This window comes from Camellia sinensis, chromosome 3 (assembly GCF_055761805.1).
Source record: "Camellia sinensis isolate YWXY chromosome 3, ASM5576180v1, whole genome shotgun sequence".
Taxonomy (NCBI): Eukaryota; Viridiplantae; Streptophyta; class Magnoliopsida; order Ericales; family Theaceae; genus Camellia; species Camellia sinensis.
The window spans coordinates 89,852,921-89,872,926 of record NC_138963.1 but is presented as its reverse complement, the minus strand read 5'-3'; the positions used below and the strand labels follow the sequence as shown (position 1 = coordinate 89,872,926).

Sequence of the window (20,006 nt, the reverse complement as noted above, 5' to 3'; positions counted from 1 at the left end):
CACCCTTGGACGGTTACCTCACACTCACTCCTGCCGAATGGCATATCTGCCCCTACAACTCCTATGATATAGCATTCCCAAGGTCTAAACATAGGATGCAGCAGTAGGGTTGATATCACCACCTTGTCCGACTAAACAAAACTTGCCATGTATCCTCGGGTAGCTTGGGCTTCAATACACATGGAATCTATATAATGGTATCATGCATGCATCTACAGCATCACAAGGCAACACTTAAATAGGTTGTGCACAATTACCCCACAACTAAGTGTTCAAGGTCTCTCACTACCACTCTTTCTATCTCTAAGGCTGCCTTGGTCTTCTCCTCCGCCACCTCCAGTGATCTCGAGCCATTCAAGTGCCCACTATCTTCCCTAGAGGTCCACAATTGACCACCTCTAACACTCCATACCACAAACATTCAGTAAAGAATAGTTTCATGTCATTCAACTTGTAAAAAAAAAAAAAAAATTGAATGACCCCATAAAACAAAATTCTTGGAGCCAATAATGTATCAAGAATAAAATCTGGGATGAAGAACAAGTTTAGTTTTCATACCAGCAACAAGAGACTGGAAGTATTTTTCAGTTACGTAGTCCTCCTCATCGGAATTCTCAAAAGCCAAGCTAAATTTGTAGTGCTTCAGAGTTTTGACTTTTTCCACTGCAAAATTACTGAAAACTGAAATAATTGCACACAAGTTCTGCTAGAATTGATAAATATACACATGATTGACTAATGATAGTAAAATAAATGTTGTTATCTATTTCATGTAATCAATTGATAAGAGTTAGTTGATTTTTCTAGATAAGAATTCCCATGGAAATCATAAATTATAAACAACTTACTAAAAATTTATATACTTCAGGAGACACCTATACCAACATCTCTAAATATTTCCAGGTAGAAGGAATAATTCTTCATTTCTCAAAAATCATTACTCTTTGTTATGTGTGCTATGAGATTGAAGCTTTGAGCTCTAGTTCCATAGATACTCTGATCAGTTCTCATAATGCAAATGAAATTTTAGAGGGAAAAAAAAAAACTATTAAGATATTTACTTCTTTGGAACAAAGAACACAGAGATATATTCTGGCATATTATATATCTTATGTACTGCTTCTCATTAAATGTTTTGTTAATCCAATTACAGCAGGGGAGAGAGAGAGAGAGAGAAGAATTGAGCCAACTGCAACAATTAACACCTTCCCAAGGCAATATCTTGCCTAAAGAATGTTGACAAAAACACTCCATGAACTTCATAAAATTCATGAGATTCATGAAAAAACAGCCAATATTAACTCCTATACAAATACCCAAAAAAAAATTTGCATAGTCAAGATTTATCTTAACAAAAAAGACATTCTGAACAGAGTTGTAAAATTTGAGCAATGAAGCACATAAATGGATACGATATGATACACATATGGCAATAGAAAAAAACCTAAAATTGTATGGTATAAGTTCACCTAGGATAGGTAAATATATATATAATTTTTAATATTGTATTATATATAAGCTCAAAGAATGGTGAAAAACCACTATAATTTTCTAATGCAAAATACTAACTACTAATTAGTTTAAAAGCTAGTAACCAATTTACTTTTTAATATTCTGTAGATCCTATAAAAATTTATTTCAATGTCAAGTCTAAATTGATTATATTGAAATAAAAAACAGTCCACAGTTTACGCTGTGCTTTTCCTCTTCTCACTCAAATCCTACATGCAAAAGTGTTGTAAACAAGTATACGTAATTGTCTAATTATTGAAATCTGATTTTACTATCGTTATATTTTTTTATAATTCTCACTTTCTATTTAGTATGGATTCAAATATAGGACACATGTAAGCCACATTAAGGGTATGTCTATTCAAAAATTTCTAAAAAAGTTGGTACTATTTTAAAAGTAAACTACCAATAGGTCTGACTTTTGAGACTTATTACCCATTAAGTCCTATTGATAAATTTATTATCAGTCTCTCTCGTTTTTATGAATAAATCTCACTATTTTCTTCTTTTATAAGTAAGCAAAGTATATTCTTATATTTATCCTAACAATAATGGTACTATACTATTATGCCAAAAATATTACAATCTCAATTTCATAGTAGTTAAGATAAATACCCCAGAGTATCTGATCCTTGTCATAATTATAAATAAATATATTATTATTATTATTATTATTATTATTATAAAGAATACGTTTAGAAAATATCATATACGTATCCACAAGTATCTCATACAAATACGACTCTCCTCTAGAAGTATCTGTGCTTCATAGAATCTGAGGTGGCACTAGCAAGTCAACGAGAAACCGTTTTTTTCATCAACACACGAACTCCAAAAATTCGAACCCACCAAAATCATAAGGCATCACAAAGTCACAACCTCTCTCCAGTTAATAAACTTTCAGGGCTTGCACTTTCCTTAGAAACTTAGTCTAAATGTTCTGAAGCATTTACAAAAACTGATGGATAGATGCACAAACACAGAAAATTACAACTGAACTCGAGAAGATTCAGACCAAATTTGGACGCAATTAGAATGGTACTCGACAAGGTATAAGTATATAAACGACTTTAAGAGCAAACACACAACAAGCTGCATCTAGCAGGAAAAATAAACATACAAGTAACTTCGAGTTATTAAATACAAATGAGTTTGAAACACAACGAAAAGAAAATATAACTATATGTATAGATGACCACATATAAATATTTGTATTTCCTAACAATAAGAAAATTCTTTAATATTACTGCACAACATTCGACAGACACACCTGCTCATCACGGTTCCGATGACAACTTCCATAAGAATCTATCTTGATGTCTGCCTCTTCAAGTGCTTCAAGAGCTTGCAAGCGAAAGTTGCGAGCACCACAATTGGAAATGAAAGCCGCCGCTAGAGCTTTCTCAGTCTTTGGTTGCAGTGGGGCCGTAATATCATACTCAGACCAAGAGAAGTATCCAACAGGGACATCTGACGAGAGACTAGTTGTCATTACAATATTATATCCCCTCCTAATAAACAAGGAAAATTGTGGTCAGCTTCACTACAATCAGTTTTACTAAGTTTTGAGCTGCAAATGGCTTTGTTTTCTAGATAAAATATCCATATGTACTGTACTATATCCATACGTTCATTTTTCCATGCTCTTTCTCTTGTAGTATTATGCCTTTGTCCTTTCACTTACTAAATACTAGCATATGCTATGCACGGATTGTGTTTACAATTATATATATATATGAATTGTGATTTTTAAATGTTTTTTTTTAAATATCTTTTTTTTTTCATTTTTTATATTATATTAAAATTTAATATTTTGATAATAATCATATGTGTTGGACTTTTCAAAGAATTAATTTTTTTTATTATATTATATTAAAATTTAATATTTTGATAATAATCATATGTGTCGGACTTTTCAAGAAATTTTTTTTATACTTGTTCTTAATGTATTAAAGTGTTATTATGAGGGATAATAATCATATGTGTTGAGACTTTTTAAGTAATTCATATGTGTTGGATTTCAAAGAATTTTTTTTATACTTGTTCTTAATGCATTAAAGTGTTATTATGAGGGTAAGACTTGGGAGTTGAGAGAAGTTAATAAATGATAAGATTTTTTTTTTTTTAAAATTAAAAAATCAGGAAATTTATATTGGGAGATTGGAGCTCCCACAAGGCTTGGGGTTAAAAATTCCATTTTGCTTAATATATAGTATAGATTTAATATGAGGATAGAAGAGGAAGATAATATTTAATATGAGATGGAACAAACAACTTTTGATCAAGCAACCAAAACATCTCAAAAAGAAGAACATAGAAAACCCCACCCAAAAAAAAATCATATAATTCATAGGATTATTTTTTAAGTTGATTAAACTATTCAAGCATTTGTTTCACCACCTATATAACATGGAATATATCTTTGCGCAATGATCTAATGAGGGTTTTGCTTTCTACCATCACAACCAGTAACTGTAGAAGACCAAAAATGCACTTATTTGCTGACCAAAAAGAATATTGCATCCCAGTCCTAGTAAGCTATTTTAGTTGAATAAATACTCCTTATGGTTAATTAATCCCAACCATCCCAGTTAGATGTTTAGATTCAGCAAATAAGAAGGACGCACTCCTAAAGAGGACCTATGCCTGTGCAGAAACCTATTAGCTACGAAATGGATGTATCCATAAGTTGAAAGTAAAACTCACAATTTTAGACGTTTGGCTGAAACTAATCTTTCATAACTGATATAATTTGGATGGTAGAACACTACATTCTTTTAATATAGAAAAGTATAAAGAAAGATAAAATCACCATTTTCTAATAGAAATTGAATAGTCTGATCATAACTAAAAACAGAACTAAGATACATGACAGTTTTTATGAAAGGATAACCAATGTAATATCTGTCCCAAAATACATAGGGTAAATTACATTGATCGTCCTTGAGGTTTAAAAAACAAAATACAATAAGTCCCACCAATTTAGCATAATTACACCGCCCTTTGTTTTTGTAAGATTAAAACAACTAGAACTAAAGCAAATGGTGTGAAAACAAAAGGATAAACAAGGTAACAAATACATTTCAGCATAAGAAAAAATGCATATGAAAGCATCATTTTTCATCCATACGATGTGCCTAGGCGCAAGGCGCAGCGAGGCACAAGTGTTGCGCCTACAAGTACCCAAGGCTAGGCGACTTGAAGAAGGCACTTCTGAGCTATACTACTCAATACCCAGCCCCAAATCAATCAAAATGCCCTAATCTCCATTCGACTTTGCTCAAAAGCTTGCTGTCTCTCTCTCTTCCCTTCGGCTCGTCTGGGACCAGGTGAGTTCTTCTCTTCGACTTTTCTCTCTGTTTTTTTACTTCTTCTTCTTCTTTGCTCTCTGTTTTTTTTCTTCCTTTTTTTTTGCTTCTTCGACTTCGACTGTCTCTCTCCCTTTTTTTTCAGCTTCTTTGCTAAGCTGCTTCTTCTTCTGCTTCTTCGACTTTGCTCTCTGTGTCTTCTTCTTCTTCTTCTTTTTTTTTTTTTTTTTCTATTTCTTTGCTAGGTTGCTTCTTCTTCTTCTTCTTCGACTCAATTTGTCTCTCTCTCTCTTTTGCTTCTTTGCTGGGCTGGGTTCTTCTTCTTCCTCTCTGTTTTTTTTTTTTTTTGGCTTCTCTTCTCTTCCATGCTTGTCTCTGTTTTTGATTTTTTTGTGTGTGCGAGCGTGCGCGCAATTATGTCTCTGTTTTGAGTCTCTTTTAGGAAAAAAAAATTTACAAATAATTAATTCACATCACACATTATATTATACTGAAATTGTTTTTTATTTATTTTTTTGGATGTTTGGTGTTTATTTATTTATTTGTTGAATATGGATTATTTTATCTTTGAAAATCGGAATGCTATGGTGCCATTAATATGCACTTTCATGGCTTTAGGTTTTTTTTTTTTTAAATTGTCTTAGTACTAACATGCTATGAATCATTAATCTATGTTAATTTATCTATTTTTTACTAAGACTGTGCACCTTGCTTCAATAAAGCCCATGCCTCGCCTTGTGCCTTGAGCCTTTAAAAACACTGAACAAATTAATGGTGAAAAGATGGCCAAGTGTTATGTGAATTAAAATCTCAAGTGAGTCCAATGTTTGTATTTTTTTCAAATCTCAAGGGAGTTTAGTGTAATTTACACAAATAAATATGTACATTGCCTATGCAGTTTCTTTGACCCAGGGTCGACTCCACCATCCATCAAGCATCTAGTTTTCTGAATTCTTAATTAATGAAGACCCGAAGTACACACTAAACCATCTCAATGAACAACTGATCCTGCCTGCCTGAAATGATATTTAAATGCTGCCTGCCTGAAATGACAGATTAAAGAAGCAGATGGCAGAAACCAACTGACTATGAGCAATACACATACATTAATAGTCATAGATTCGTAGCTTATTCAAATTTGGCAACAAAATTTGTTTCGGTCTCCCAAATGAGTTGCTTTAACCTGCTAAAAAAAACTATGGGTGAAAGGTCACAAATAGATCACCTTGGAAATAAAAGGATCTAATGGTTAAATTCACACAAAAAATCATTTATACATTTTCCCCCTAAATGAGTGATGGCACCCAGATGCTGTCACAAAGGAATATAAACTAAGGCTTTAGAAGTTTCTAACAATTTGGAAGTTTCATGTATGAAATGTGAGCATACAATGAGTCATCTCAGAGTGTGCTTAGCCACCGGCGTGCAAGAGCAATGTTGTTCGCAGCATAGTATTGAGATGATTCCATAGATCGAAGCACACTAGCTGTTCCAGGTTGGTGAGATAACCCAAAACCAGCATCAGGCTTCTTATTGGGATTATATCCAAACTTACACCCAACAGCACAAGACTTGCATTCCTAGATAGAATCATACAGAGCATATATATGAAACACAACAAAACACAAATAAGTTATTAATAGAAATATATATATATATATATATATAAAATATGACATACAGAAATTAGAAGATAAAAATTTTGCAAACAAAGACAAACCGTAAAAACTGGCATTAAAATAAAAATTTTAAAAATACAGAAAAGCATGTCATATTGATATACTTTTTCATGAAAATTTACAAGATGTTCCCATGAAAAGGTTCTAAAACAAAGTATTCATGCATGGAAAAAATTGCAGTGGTATTAATGTTTTAGAAGTTAAGTGGTGCTAATAATGTTACATAAATCTCTAGCTCCAACTAAAAAGACTATAAATATCTAAAAACAGCCCTCCAGCATGGATACAACCAGATATAGACAAGTGAACACAACATTTTCCAAACAAATCAAGAAATGACAAGGTAGGGACACGACAGCAAACTAATACATATTTATATATATACATGAAAATAATAATTAGTCTTCACTTTTATATTAAATTCTCTTTATAGTTTATTAAACCAAAATAGTAAGAAATCATGTTTTATATTCTTGAAGAAACTAAGAACTTCTTTTATTATTTAATATTCAGAATAATTCAGAGAATGAATAACAATCCTGTATTTATAAACTTGTAAGTAAGTACTAGTTTGTTACAATGGAGTGATAGTTATAACTAAATAGATGAGGTGAAAGTAACTTCGAGAAGCTTCTTTCCACAGCTGGAATAACAGAATTAGTTAGAGCAGTTTTTTCTTGCAGCAGCAGTTGTACCAGAATCTGTTGAAGCAACAGTGGTACTGCTAGCAGTTGAAGCATCAGTGGTATTGCTCTGTAGCTCAGTATCTTCAATGGTCCCCTGCAAGCTGATGGGGCAATCAAGAACCATGAGCTTGGACTTGAGATATTGAAACCGAGAGACGCTGACAGGTTTAGTAAACAGATCAGCAAGCTGATCCATAGTTGGAATGTATTGCAACTGAAATTGCTTAGCCAAAACCTTATCTCGGACAAAATGACAATCGATTTCGATATGCTTGGAACGTGAGTGGAACACGAGATTGGAAGCTAGAGCTATTGCAGAGAGGTTATCACACCAGAGTATGGGTGTAGTAGGGGAAGAAATACTCATTTCAGTGAGCAGCATGGAAATCCAACTTAACTCAGCAGCGGTATTGGCTAAAGCTCTATATTCAGCTTCAGCGGAGGAACGAGAGACTGTGGCCTGCTTTTTGGCAGACCAAGAGACCAAATTGGACCCCAAGAAAACACAGTAACCAGTCGTTGATTTTCTATCAAGAACATCTCCTGCCCAATTGGAATCGGAATACCCATGCACATCAAAAGTACTGGAGGAGAAAGACAAGCCATGAGTGATGGTGCCTTGAACATATCTAAGAATTCTCTTCACGGCAGCAAAATGTTCAATGGTAGGGGCATGCATATGTTGACAAGCCTGGTTAACAGAGAGAGACAGATCTGGTCTGGTAATGGTGAGATATTGTAAGGCACCAACAATACTTCTATAAAGAGCTGGATCAGAAAATGGTAAAGCAGCATTTGGAGGAACACTAGGCTTGACTGAAATGGGTGAAGGGCAAGACTTACAAGATGACAAGCCAGCTTTAAGCAGAATTTCTTTGGCATATTTAGACTGAGATAATAGATATCCTGAGCTGGTAGGCTGGACTGAAATACCAAGAAAATAAGCTATGTCACCCAATTCCTTCATGGAGAACACGCTGTGCATCTTTGTAATGAGAGATTGAATATGAGAAGAGCTATCACCAGTGATCAAGATGTCATCTACATAAACCAACAGATAAGTGACTGAAGTGGATGTCTTTTGAATGAATAAAGAAGAATCACTCTTGCTATTAATGAAGCCTTGAGACAACAAGTATTGAGAAAATGTGGAATACCAAGCGCGTGGTGCCTGTTTCAACCCATATAATGCCTTGTGTAGTTTACATACTTGATTAGGTGAAGAAGAATCTGCAAAACCTGGAGGCTGAAGCATGAATACTTCTTCGTCAAGACGGCCATGGAGAAATGCATTGGAAATGTCTAACTGTTTAAGTGACCACTGATAGTGAAGAGCAAGACAAAGTAAGATTCGAATAGTGGGTTGCTTAGCCACTGGACTGAAAGTCTCATGAAAATCTATACCCTCTTGCTGCAGGTACCCTTTAGCAACCAATCGTGCCTTATACCTTGCAATAGTGCCATCAGAATTTCGTTTAATCTTGAAAATCCATTTACAGCCGATGGCAATTTTGTTAGATGGAAGAGACACTAAAGACCATGTATGTTGTTGTTGAAGAGCAGTCAATTCATCAAGCATAGCTTGATGCCAAAAAGGAGACAGCAAAGCTTCTCTGTAAGAAGGAGGTTCAGTAGTAGTGTAGGAAACTGAGGCTAGGACAGAGGAAGCAAGCAAACAGTTAGGAGGAACAGTAGCAGCAGATTTGGATCTGGTAATCATAGGATGCTGATTAGACTGAGAAGGAGGTAGAGGAGGTAACTCAATAGAAATAGACTGAATAGGAACTACAGGTGTGGGTAAAGAAGAAGGAGGAACTGCAGAAACTGGGACAGAAGGAACTGCAGAATCTGAGACTACAGAATTTGGGACTGAAGTAGGAACAACAGAAACTGGGACAGAAGGAACTGCAGAATCTGGGACTGCAGAATTTGGGACTGCAGTAGCGAGAATCTGAGAACCAGTAGAAGAAGAGAAAGAAGGCCAGAAAAAAGAATGAATCTCAGGTAATGTGGTTGGTAAAGATGTTGAAGAGGATTGAGGAGATATAGAAGAAGTCAGATGAGCAAAGGGAAACACGTGCTCATTAAAGACCACATGTCGAGACAGATAGACTCTACCAGTGAGTGGGTCAAGACATCGATATCCTTTAGCAAAAGGATGATAGCCCAGAAAAACACAGGACACAGATTTAGGATGTAGCTTGAGAGGCTGATAAGGCTTAAGCCAAGGGAAGCATTGACAACCAAATATGCGAAAATAAGAGTAATCAGGAGTGTATTGAAAAGGCTTTTCAAATGGAGATTGATATCCAAGCTTAGAAGAGAGAAGTCTATTAATAAGAAAAGTAGAAATAGCAGCAGCATCAAATCAGTATTGTAAAGGCACAGATGCATGATGAAGAAGTGTAGTAACAGTTTCAGTAATATGCCGATGTTTTCGCTCAGCAATACCATTCTGAGAAGGAGTGTGAGGACAAGAGTGTTGGTGAATAACACCTTGAGTACTCAAGAAGGTCTTCATTTTATTAGTAAAATATTCAGATCCACCATCAGTTCGCAGAATTTTTAATGAAGTATGAAATTGGTTTTCAATATAAGCCTTGAATTCTATGAACTTGTCACATACTTCACTTTTATAAGATAATGGAAAAAGCCAGGTAAATCGACTAAAGTCATCCACAAAAAGTAAGTAGTATTTATAACCAGATGTAGAAGAATATGGCCCCCATACATCACTATGGATAAGAGAAAGAGGAGCATTTACAGTAGTATTAGACAATTGAAACGGAAGTCTATGACTTTTAGCTATGCAACAATCAGTACAAGCAGAGTCCATTTTATTCTGGGAAACTTTCAACAATGGTTTCAGATGATTATACTTCACTAAGGAAGGATGGCCTAATCTATTATGCCAAATAGAGGAAGAAACAGATGTCTGTGATGTAGTAAAGTAAGAATGATGGGCAGCAGGCTGCATGGATGAAGAAGGAGAGTAAAAATGGTATAGACCATTAGTACTAGAACCCTGATGAAGAATTCTCCTCGAATCCTTGTCCTGAATCACAAATTTAGAATCATCAAAGGTAATGAGGCAATTATTGTCCTTAGTAAATTTGTGAACAGACAGAAGATTAGAGGAAATGGACGGTGTATGTAAAACATGATTCAAACGAAAAGAACAATGAGGTGTAGGAAGCAGTCCCTTACCAGTGTTGTGAATGGGAACTGTAGTTCCATTACCTACTGTGATTTGATCAGAACCTTGATAAGGCTGTGTGTGACTGAGATGATGAAGATCATGTGTGATATGATCTGTAGCAGCAGAGTCCAAGTACCAAGGCGTGTGAGGAGTAGCAGTTGCTGATTGAGTTACAGCAACAAAGGCTCGGGAGTTGAACTTAGAAGGATGTTGAGAACTAGAGGAAGACTGATACTGAGAATCCATCAGATACCAGCAGTCTAATGCAAAGTGACCAGAATTGCCACAAATCTGACAAGTTATAGATTGACCCCTGCTGCGAGAAAAACCTCTTTGATCAGAAAAGTTCCTTGAATTGGTGAAATTAGAGCCAGATCTACCACTACCGCGAGGATTGCCTCTAGAAGAGTGACCACCTCTATTGCCTCTGTAAGAATGACCTCTGAAGCCAAAAGAACGACCTCTGTGATTAGCATTGAAAGAACCTCGAACTGAAGAACATGCCATAGTAGGTTCAGAAGACAGTTTCTGAAGTTTGGAGTCCATATGAACAGCTTCAGACAGAAGAAGAGCAGTCAATTCTTCCATGCGAATTGACTCTGATCTGGCTCGAATGGTAGTCTTGAAGGCATCATACTCATCAGGAAGACCATTCAAGGTAAGCAAAACAAGATCTTCATCATCTATAAATGAAGAAACAAGAGCCAATTGACTGACCAAGTCTTTGATCTTGGAAAGATAATTCTCCATCGAATCTGTTTTCTTAGAAATGCTGTTTAATTTGTTCTTCAACTGATGAACATGAGATCGAGAAAGTGAAGTGAATTGCTTATGTAGAGCAGTCCAGATCTCAACACAGCTATGAAGATGAAGAACAGAGGAATAAATTGCAGGTGACAAAGTTGCAATAATGCAACTGAGCAGGTGTGCATCGATAAGCTTCCATTGCAGGTATTCAGGATTATCTTTCTCTGAACCAGAAGAATCTGTTATTCTCAATTGTGGACATGGTATAGTTCCATCAACAAATCCAAGAAGACTAGTAGCAATGAGTATATTCTGCACTTGATTTTTCCATATCAGAAAGTTTGATGCATCAAGCTTGATAGTGATGAATGAAGAGAAGTTCGAAATCAGTAATGAGAGATTTGGAGGAAGTGAGGTTGAAGCCATGAGAGAATATAACAAAGGAGTAGAAGGAACCATGGATCAACTCGTAAGAGAGAGCATGCTCTGATACCATAAAGAAACTAAGAACTTCTTTTATTATTTAATATTCAGAATAATTCAGAGAATGAATTACAATGCTGTATTTATAAACTTGTAAGTAAGTACTAGTTTGTTACAATGGAGTGATAGTTATAACTAAATGGATGAGGTGAAAGTAACTTCGAGAAGCTTCTTTCCACAGCTGGAATAACAGAATTAGTTAGAGCAGTTTTTTCTTGCAGCAGCAGTTGTACCAGAATCTGTTGAAGCAACAGTGGTACTGCTAGCAGTTGAAGCATCAGTGGTATTGCTCTGTAGCTCAGTATCTTCAATAATTCTACATATTGAAAAAGAAGTGTGAATAAACTTGCAATTAACTTCACTTGCTTATCCAAAAAAAAAAAAAAAAAACAAAAAGTTTGAACAAAAGTCCTAGTATCGATTTTAGAAAGCTCTATTCATAAACAAATTGAAAGGTTTAGGCTTTAGAATAACTACCATTAAAAAGTCACATTTATATTTTAATATATATATATATATAAATCCACATTTATATTCGTTAAACTTGCAATGTGTTTCATGTGCATTTAAGCTACGAACACGTGTTTGTCCAAAGCATGTTTGTTTCTAAACAAAACTAGAAAAATAATAGCACACATTTAGGTATATGTTTGACAAGTGTCAGAGAGTGTTCAACAACTCGTGTCCATGTTTGATAGGCCACCTTTCTAGAATTGTCTATACTTCTTAGATTAATATTACCAAGCAATCACTACAAGAATTAACACTTTTGGCAACAAAAAAATTGGTCGCTAAAAGTCAATTTTTGGTCGGCAAAAGTTATCCGCGACCAATTTTTTTGGTCGCTACTTTGGTCGCCAATTGAGGGTCGGCATAAGTAATTCGCGACCAAAATTTTGGTTGGTCGGCAAAAGTTGGATTTGCCGACTAAATTTTTGGTCGCTAAATATATCATTATCGCGACTAATTCATTTAGTCGCTAAAACACTTTGGTCGCGAAAAGTGATATTTTCCCGACCAAATATCTTAGTCGCCAATTGACACATTTCGCGACCAAAAAGTTTGGTCGCCAATTATCACATTCAACGACCAAAAAGTTTGGTCGCCAATTGTGACATTCCACGACCAAAAAATTTGGTCGCCAATTGTGACATTCCACGACCAAAATATTTTGGTCGCCAATCGTGACATTCCACGACCAAAAAGTTTGGTCGCCAAAAGTCAAGGAATCGCCGACTAACAATTTAGTCGCCAAAAGGTAAGGAATTGCCGACCAATGATTTTAGTCGCAAAAGTGTAGAATTTGCCGACCAATTTTTTAGTCGCCAAATCTCTCTATTTTTTTTCCCAGAGCATTCAATTTTTGTTTTTAAACATTCAATCCAATATCGAACAAAATTCATTCAACCCAACCACAGTTAAGGAACAATAACATTTAAAACATTAAAAATTGCTCACAGTTTTGGTACCACAATTAAGGAACAAAATTCATTCAACATAGCCAAAGAATTTAACTAAAAAGAAAACTTGAGAATTTAACATGTATACAAGAGCAATAGTACGTACAATCTGTGATTTGGCAAAAACAATCACTAAAAATTCAATCTCAAACTACACTTTGCTCTCACCAAATATTAAAAGAACAAAAAAATCAAAGAAAATAACAAGGTATGAGCCTATTACAATCTACAACATACATTCCAAGGGGGCCACAGTGGAGCCAGACCAGCTTCCAACTTCCAACAGAGCAGATAGATCATTCCAATGGAGCAACGCTGGAGCCATATTACCTTCACAGACAGAACAGACCAGCTGTCTACCTCAGCGAGACTACCAATCTGCAAAGCCCAGCTTCCACCTTCCAAATATTGGTGATAGATTTACCTGCATCTCAGTCCTAATACCGAGAATAGCCTAAACATATCTGAGCAATTATTACAACACAGCAGAAACCAAGACTGTATTTGAACATATCAGCAATCAGCAGCATAGCAACTCTGTTCAATAGGCAGCAGAGCAGACCTATGCAAACCATGGCTTCAGGGCACTAGATCAACCCAGAATCAACCTCCCTTTTCAGCTCAGATCAATCAGCATAGCAGATCTGCTCAACAGCCTCAGCATACCAGCAGATACCTCAGGGCACCAGTTCAGCCCAGAAACAGCCCAAAATCTGGTCCAATAATCACAAGAACTTCTACAATAAAGCATAATTTGCAAGACACCTATGCAATGTTCATAACTAGTTAATAGTCACATTTATGGAAAGTCTCGAACACATCATTTCATACATTACTTTAATAATCTTGCCAGCAACCCTTAGCAACGAAAAAATAAAAATCAAAGAGCATAATAAAGCACATGCATTTCAAACAGAAACATGTGTTCACAAAAATACCTAGTATGGATAACAATTGTCCAAATCTGAGCTTATAAAACCAACAAATGACTAATTATCGGCATCCCTAAGGAAAAAGTAGATTCCAAAAGAAATGACCACCAATTCAATTTTTAAATAACTCCATTACAGATCCAGGCAAGACAGAAGAGCCAAGACACTTCAAACAAGGACAATAATAGGCTCCACATCTCCCTTGCCACTGTATAGTGAAAAAGAAAATGATCCACCACATCGCCACTTCCTTGCACAGACAAACACTAATGAGGGAGGAATTTTCATTTTTTAATCAATTTCCAATGGTAAAAATCTTCACATGAACTACCAACCACCTAAAGTAACCTACCTTGAACGGGCTTCAGTGTTCATAACGTGTTTCCAAGGGAAATTCCCCAATTCCCTATCAACTTCTTAGTATCTTTTCTTTTCCTTCTTTTAACTTGTCAAAAAAAATCTTTTTCTCTCACCTTTTTGGGGGAGTTGTACAGCATCGTAGACATATGGCAGATTATAGTAGAAGTATAGTTTTTGTTTTTGTTTTTTGTTTTGTTTGGTTTTGTTTTGTATGCACCATGTGTACTGGAGTGTGCCACCACTTTTGGGGGTATTTAAGAAAATTATTTTACCTCAAGACACAGTGATGCAGGTAATACTAACACATGAGTTGCTACACATATTTTTACTAAGCACAGCACTCTTATCATAACTGCAACAAAAGTGTACCCAAACGACCTAATCTGCTGATGAATTTCGAGGAGTAAGTAAAGAAACCCAATTTCCAATCCAACCAATAAAATTCAGTCAAACCCCAAATCAACACTAGTCAAGGTAAAAAATAAAACAATAAATAAAAAGATAATTTTAATTAGATGCTTAATTCCCTCTAAGTTCACCAGCTCAATTTAGTCTATTAATCGATATGCAAAATAGAAACCCAAGTCAACACTGATGATGTTGATCAAAATTCAACACTAGCTGTGAGTTCATTAACTCAATTTGGGTACCTAAAAAACTACATTACTGAAGAAACCCATGTAGCAAAATACAAACCCACATAAATATGTATGTAAAATAAGCATAATGAGGGATTAATTACCTCGGGACGATCGGAAGTGAAAGGAAGGAGGCTGAGAGATCGGGCAGAGCGAACTGAGCTGAGAAGCTTCTCTCCGACCTTGGAGAAATCCATGCCGCCCCCTTGGAAGAAGAACAACGAAGCGAAGAACAAAACCCTAGTTCCCTCGAAACACCCGTCGTTCACCCTAAATCTAATTTGAAATTAGCTACACATATTTGTATGTATAGAGATATAGAGATATAGAGAGAGAGAGAGGTTACCATTGTTGCACTTTGATTTGTAATGATGCGCGACAGTGGAAGATCGAGGGTGAACGACGGTGACTGTGAACGGCGAATCAACGATGGTGAGTCTGAGAGAGAGAGAGACAGACAGACAGAGAGAGCAAGAGATTGAACTTGTTTGGGTCTATCTACATATTGATAGAAAATAAATTGGGCGGTAATGTAAAAGTGTATTCCCACCAAAAAATGAATCTGTGTTTTTGAAATTGTTTAATTTTATTGCCGACAAAATGTTTTTTGGTCACTAAAATAAGTATTTTGCCGACCACATTTTTGGTCGGCAAAGATCAAAAGTAAAAAAAATTCATTAATATTTGGCGACGAAAATATTAGTCGCAGAAAAGGTATCTTTGACGACAAATCTTTTTAGTCGCCAAATCTCAATCAACGGCGACTAAAATATTAGTCGCTAAATGTATTAATTTGGCGACTGATTTTTTTGGTTGCTGAAAATAAGTTTTTAGCAACCAAATTTTTGGTTGCCAAAGAAAAAAATAATTTTTGGCGACAAAAAGATCATATTAGTCGCAAAAAAAGTACCTTCGCCGACAAATATTTTTAGTCGCCAAATCTCAATCAACAGCGACTAAAATATTAGTCGCTAAAAGTACTAATTTGGCGACTAATTTTTTTTGGTTGCTGAAAATAAGTTTTTGGCGACCAAATTTTGGTCGCCAAAAAAAATGTGACCTTTCGCGACCAAATTTGTAGTTGGTCGGCAAAAGCATACCACTTTCTGCGACCAACTCATTTTTTGGTCGCCAAAATATAACCTTCAGCGACCAATAATATTTGGTCGCCAAAAATAAAGATCAATCGCGACTAATTAATATTTGGTCGCCAAATGTCATTTTTTTGCGACCAAAATTCTTTTGGTCGGTAAAAGTGGTCGCAAAATGTGTAAATTCTTGTAGTGAATGTCTCACAACTCATGGCTAATTAGCAAAAATCTATGATCATGAAATGTCTCACAAATCATGGCGAATTAGCAAATATTCGTGATTATGACCTACAAAATTACTACCATTCTATGCAGCTAACTAAGACACCCAACAAAGAAAAAAGCAAGAATGAGGCCAAAAGCCAATAGAACCCTTCAATCCCAAACTTTATAATGTCCTACTTCTCAATATTATAACGCCAAGTTTGGCATATTGCAAAAAAATTAAAAAGCCAAAAAGTTACTCAAAAAGTTAAAAAATTAACACTATTCACCAAAAGTCAACAATTACGGCTATACAACTCCCAATCCTAATTTTTCCCTACAAATCAATTTTTACAATTTTTTATTACACATTTTTCTATAAAAAGTCAAAAAGTTAACCCAAACATCCATATTTTCTTCCTCAATTTTTTAGTCCAAAAAGATAAAAAGTACACTTATTTAGGACACCCTAAACAAAAATCACTAGCTTGAACAAAGCTCAAGTATTGAACCACACATGTTCCACAGACTCGACAGAATTTGAAATCACAAAACCAAAAGCATTGATGCACAGAGATATGCATGGGGTTAAAAAAGCACATACATCCCTGTTTAGAATCAAGTAAAAAAGTTGCTTTTACCTAAATAAGCCAAAAAACAAAAGCATGCTAAGACAGAGTTTAAAAAGCAACTAAAAAAGTTTAAAATGTCAAAGCAATCCCCAAACATATAATTTTTTTCTTAAAAAGCCACCAAAAAAACAAAATACACACGCACACTAAAAAAGCCACTAACAAAAAAAGTAACTTTTTTAGCAATTCTCATAACATATTAGCTTTTCTATATTCTAAAAAATCCAAAATAAAAATTAAAATAAAATAAAATAAAATAAAAATTCACTAAAAACCAATGTTAAATACATGTATACACATGTACAGTAAAACTACTACTCTCTGAATATAAGGCGTTAAGATCCTCTAGAGTGTCTCCTTGGAGTGATCTGGTGATGTGAGTTAAGCAAAGCGTGACACCTGTCTCACTAGAAGAACCAAGAGTTAAGATTAAAACCTCACCAAAACGACGTTTTGGTGAGTAAATTAAAAAAAAAAATTCAAATTTCCCTTTGTTTCAGTCATTCAACAACAAAGGTGAGAGAGAGTGAGAGAAAGAATGAGAGATAGATGAGGGGGTGAAGAAGAAGCTCCAAGAAGCTATTAGTCAAAAAACTTCAACAGATCCAACAGATTCAAATTTCCCTATGTTCTATTTTTGTATCAAATCAAACAAAAACAAATTGGGTCATCAATTTTGTTTCACATCAAACCCGGATTTGAAAAATTGAAATCACACCCAGATTGGGTCATCAATTTGTTTTTTTTTATTACTTTCCGACCAAAATCAAGATTTGGGCTTTCATTTTGTACAGCTTTTTGAATTGGGTTTTCATTTTGTACTACTTTTTGAATTGGGTTTTCAACTAATTCCAGTTTAAACCTTTTTTTGCCTTCTTTGATTTAAACGTAACTGTAAGTGAGAGAGAGAAGAGGAGAGAGAAGAGGAGAGAGAAGAGGGGCGAGCAAGAAACCCACCAACGAAGGAGTTTGCCGCCTTACCACCCTGCCGCTGAAACCCGTTGAACACTCTCTCCTCTCAATATCAGAATGAAAAATCACCTTGATAATTAAAAAAAGAAAAGGGGGGGGGCGGTTGAGAGAATATGAGATGGGCCACCAAATCAAAGAAGGCAAAAAGATTTAAACTGTAAATAATAAAGACAATTTCTTCATCTCATCTGAGAGTTTGTGTGTTGTGCTTGTCCCTGAAGCACTGGTGCTACTAACACTACTTCCACAAATTCTCGGAGGCGGCGAGGCAGCGGTGATGGCAACGCGTCAGGGGCGGGGCGGGGATGTCCTCCTCCTCTTCTCTCCTTCTCTCAGCCCTCCTCTCTCGCTTTCTCTCTCTCTAACTCTCCCCAGGAACAACTTGAAAAGAAACCCAGAACAAGGAATTTTTTTTTATTTTTTCTTTTTGTATTAGTTTTGGATTGGCAATTCTAGTTACTTGATCAACTAAGGGAGTACTGAGATAACTTAATCCATTATTCTCATATGGATTTTGTTAATGAGTTGAGTTGTAAGGCAGTTGTTTAAACATGTGTGTGTCATAAAAAGGTGTACACTTAGTTTTAGTTTTGTTAACCAATTAAGGCACTTGTTACAAGATCCTTCTTATATTCGCATTAAGATCCTCTAGAGTGATTTCCTAGAGTGATCTCCTACAGTGATGAAAGGATGCGCAACACGTGTCCCACTCAGCCTCCAAGATCGTTTTGGTGAGTTTAAATCTCGCATCCTTTCATCACGGTAGGAGATCACTCTAGAGGATCTTAATGCGAATATAAGAAGGGTCTTATAACAAGTGCCTTAATTGGTTAACAAAACTGAAACTAATTGTACACCTTTTTATGACACGCACATGTTGAAACAACTGCCTTACGACTCAACTCATTAACAAAATCCATATGAGAATAATGGATTAAGTTATCTCACCCTTAGTTGATCAAGTAAACAGAATTGCCAATCCAAAACTAATACAAAGCCATGGAAGCAGGATTAATGACTAAAACCACTTGTGTGAGAAGAATTAATGAAAAAGAAAATATTTTTTTATGCAAAATTTAAACAGCAATGTACATGAATATGAGTGTACTATATGCACGTTATGGCATTTTCTGTGTTGATACAACACTTTGTGTTATAATCAAACCACTTTTAGTCATAACCAAATAGGCCACAATCCATCATAACTAATCATTTCTTCCATCATTACCAAAATAACACACTATAAGCCATAATCATCAGCATAATAACAATAAATCATAACTAACACAGATAAGCCACAAAATAAAGTCATAATCATCGGCACAATAACAATAAACCATAACCAACACGTACAAACACAAAAGATCATAATTGGAGCATATAATATTTTTTTTGGCCTGTATTATAGAAATTTCCCTATATATATATAGTTACTAGAAATAAACCAAACCCGGTCACCACCCTTAACCAAGATGGGTTCCTTCTGAAAATCCCTAGAATACTCCACAAAGTCTTGTCTCTCCAACCACTCCTTGCAGTTATCCCCATCGGAACTCCGATCAAGACCCGCCGCCGCCGACGAAGAGGAGGACGAGGGCGTAAACTGATAGAACTTGTCGGCTAACAAGGCGGCGTTCTTGGGCAAGTCGAGTTGAGTCAGAAAAGCGATATCCGCTACAAGAACATGGACTACCAACAGTGGCATCAAATTGGACCATCTCTTCCTGCTAGTATTACTGGATGAAGCACCACCCATCAACGACGCTTGAGAATTGGAGGAGAAAGAGGAAGAAAGCCCCAGAAAATGAAGGAAAATTCGCCTAATTATCAAGTACACGCATGGGTTGGGTGATGATACGATGGGTCGTCTCAACTCAACGTTCTTTTGGGTCTTGGAAGTGAAAAAGCCTGGGCCTGGATCCTCGGCCGCCCTTCTCGGCCGCCCTTCCCTGCAGCCCCCAAAACGATGTCGTTTTGGGGGCAAATTTTCAAAAAAAAAAAATGCAGAGGAAGAGGGAGGAAGGAGGAGGGAGGAGGAGGAGGAGGACTGGAGGGGGCCATAATCACAGGGGGAGGAGGAGGCGGAGCTGCTGCGACGGCGGT

The 20,006-nt window shown here is 35.8% G+C and overlaps 2 protein-coding genes across 2 annotated transcripts in view; both read right to left on the bottom strand.

Moving 5' to 3' along the window:
• The window catches only part of LOC114264036 (glycoprotein 3-alpha-L-fucosyltransferase A), a 69,237-nt gene extending 49,510 nt beyond the window's left edge, over positions 1–19,727 (bottom strand). Inside the window, 4 exon segments of the mRNA XM_082920343.1 lie at positions 559–663; positions 2,779–3,023; positions 6,240–6,400; positions 19,354–19,727. Of these exon segments, the coding sequence (XP_082776469.1) occupies positions 559–663; positions 2,779–3,023; positions 6,240–6,400; positions 19,354–19,659 (817 nt within the window). The 5' untranslated portion in view covers positions 19,660–19,727.
• On the bottom strand, positions 10,111–11,252 carry LOC145822659 (uncharacterized). Its single transcript, XM_082920342.1, has 2 exons — positions 10,393–11,252; positions 10,111–10,240 (listed from the first exon to the last, which is right to left on the bottom strand). The coding sequence occupies exons 1-2, from the start codon at positions 11,132–11,134 to the stop codon at positions 10,203–10,205; spliced, it is 780 nt and encodes a 259-aa protein (XP_082776468.1). The 5' UTR covers positions 11,135–11,252; the 3' UTR covers positions 10,111–10,202.
• Positions 19,728–20,006: the final 279 nt, after the last annotated feature.

Bases quoted from the DNA above. Each gene is read 5' to 3' on its own strand.
- LOC145822659 (XM_082920342.1), bottom strand. From the start codon at position 11,134: ATGGAGAATTATCTTTCCAAGATCAAAGACTTGGTCAGTCAATTGGCT. The intron at 10,241-10,392 runs GTAAGGGACTGC...TTTGTGATTCAG, and splicing joins AGTTCCCATTCACAACACTG to GACAAGGATTCGAGGAGAAT.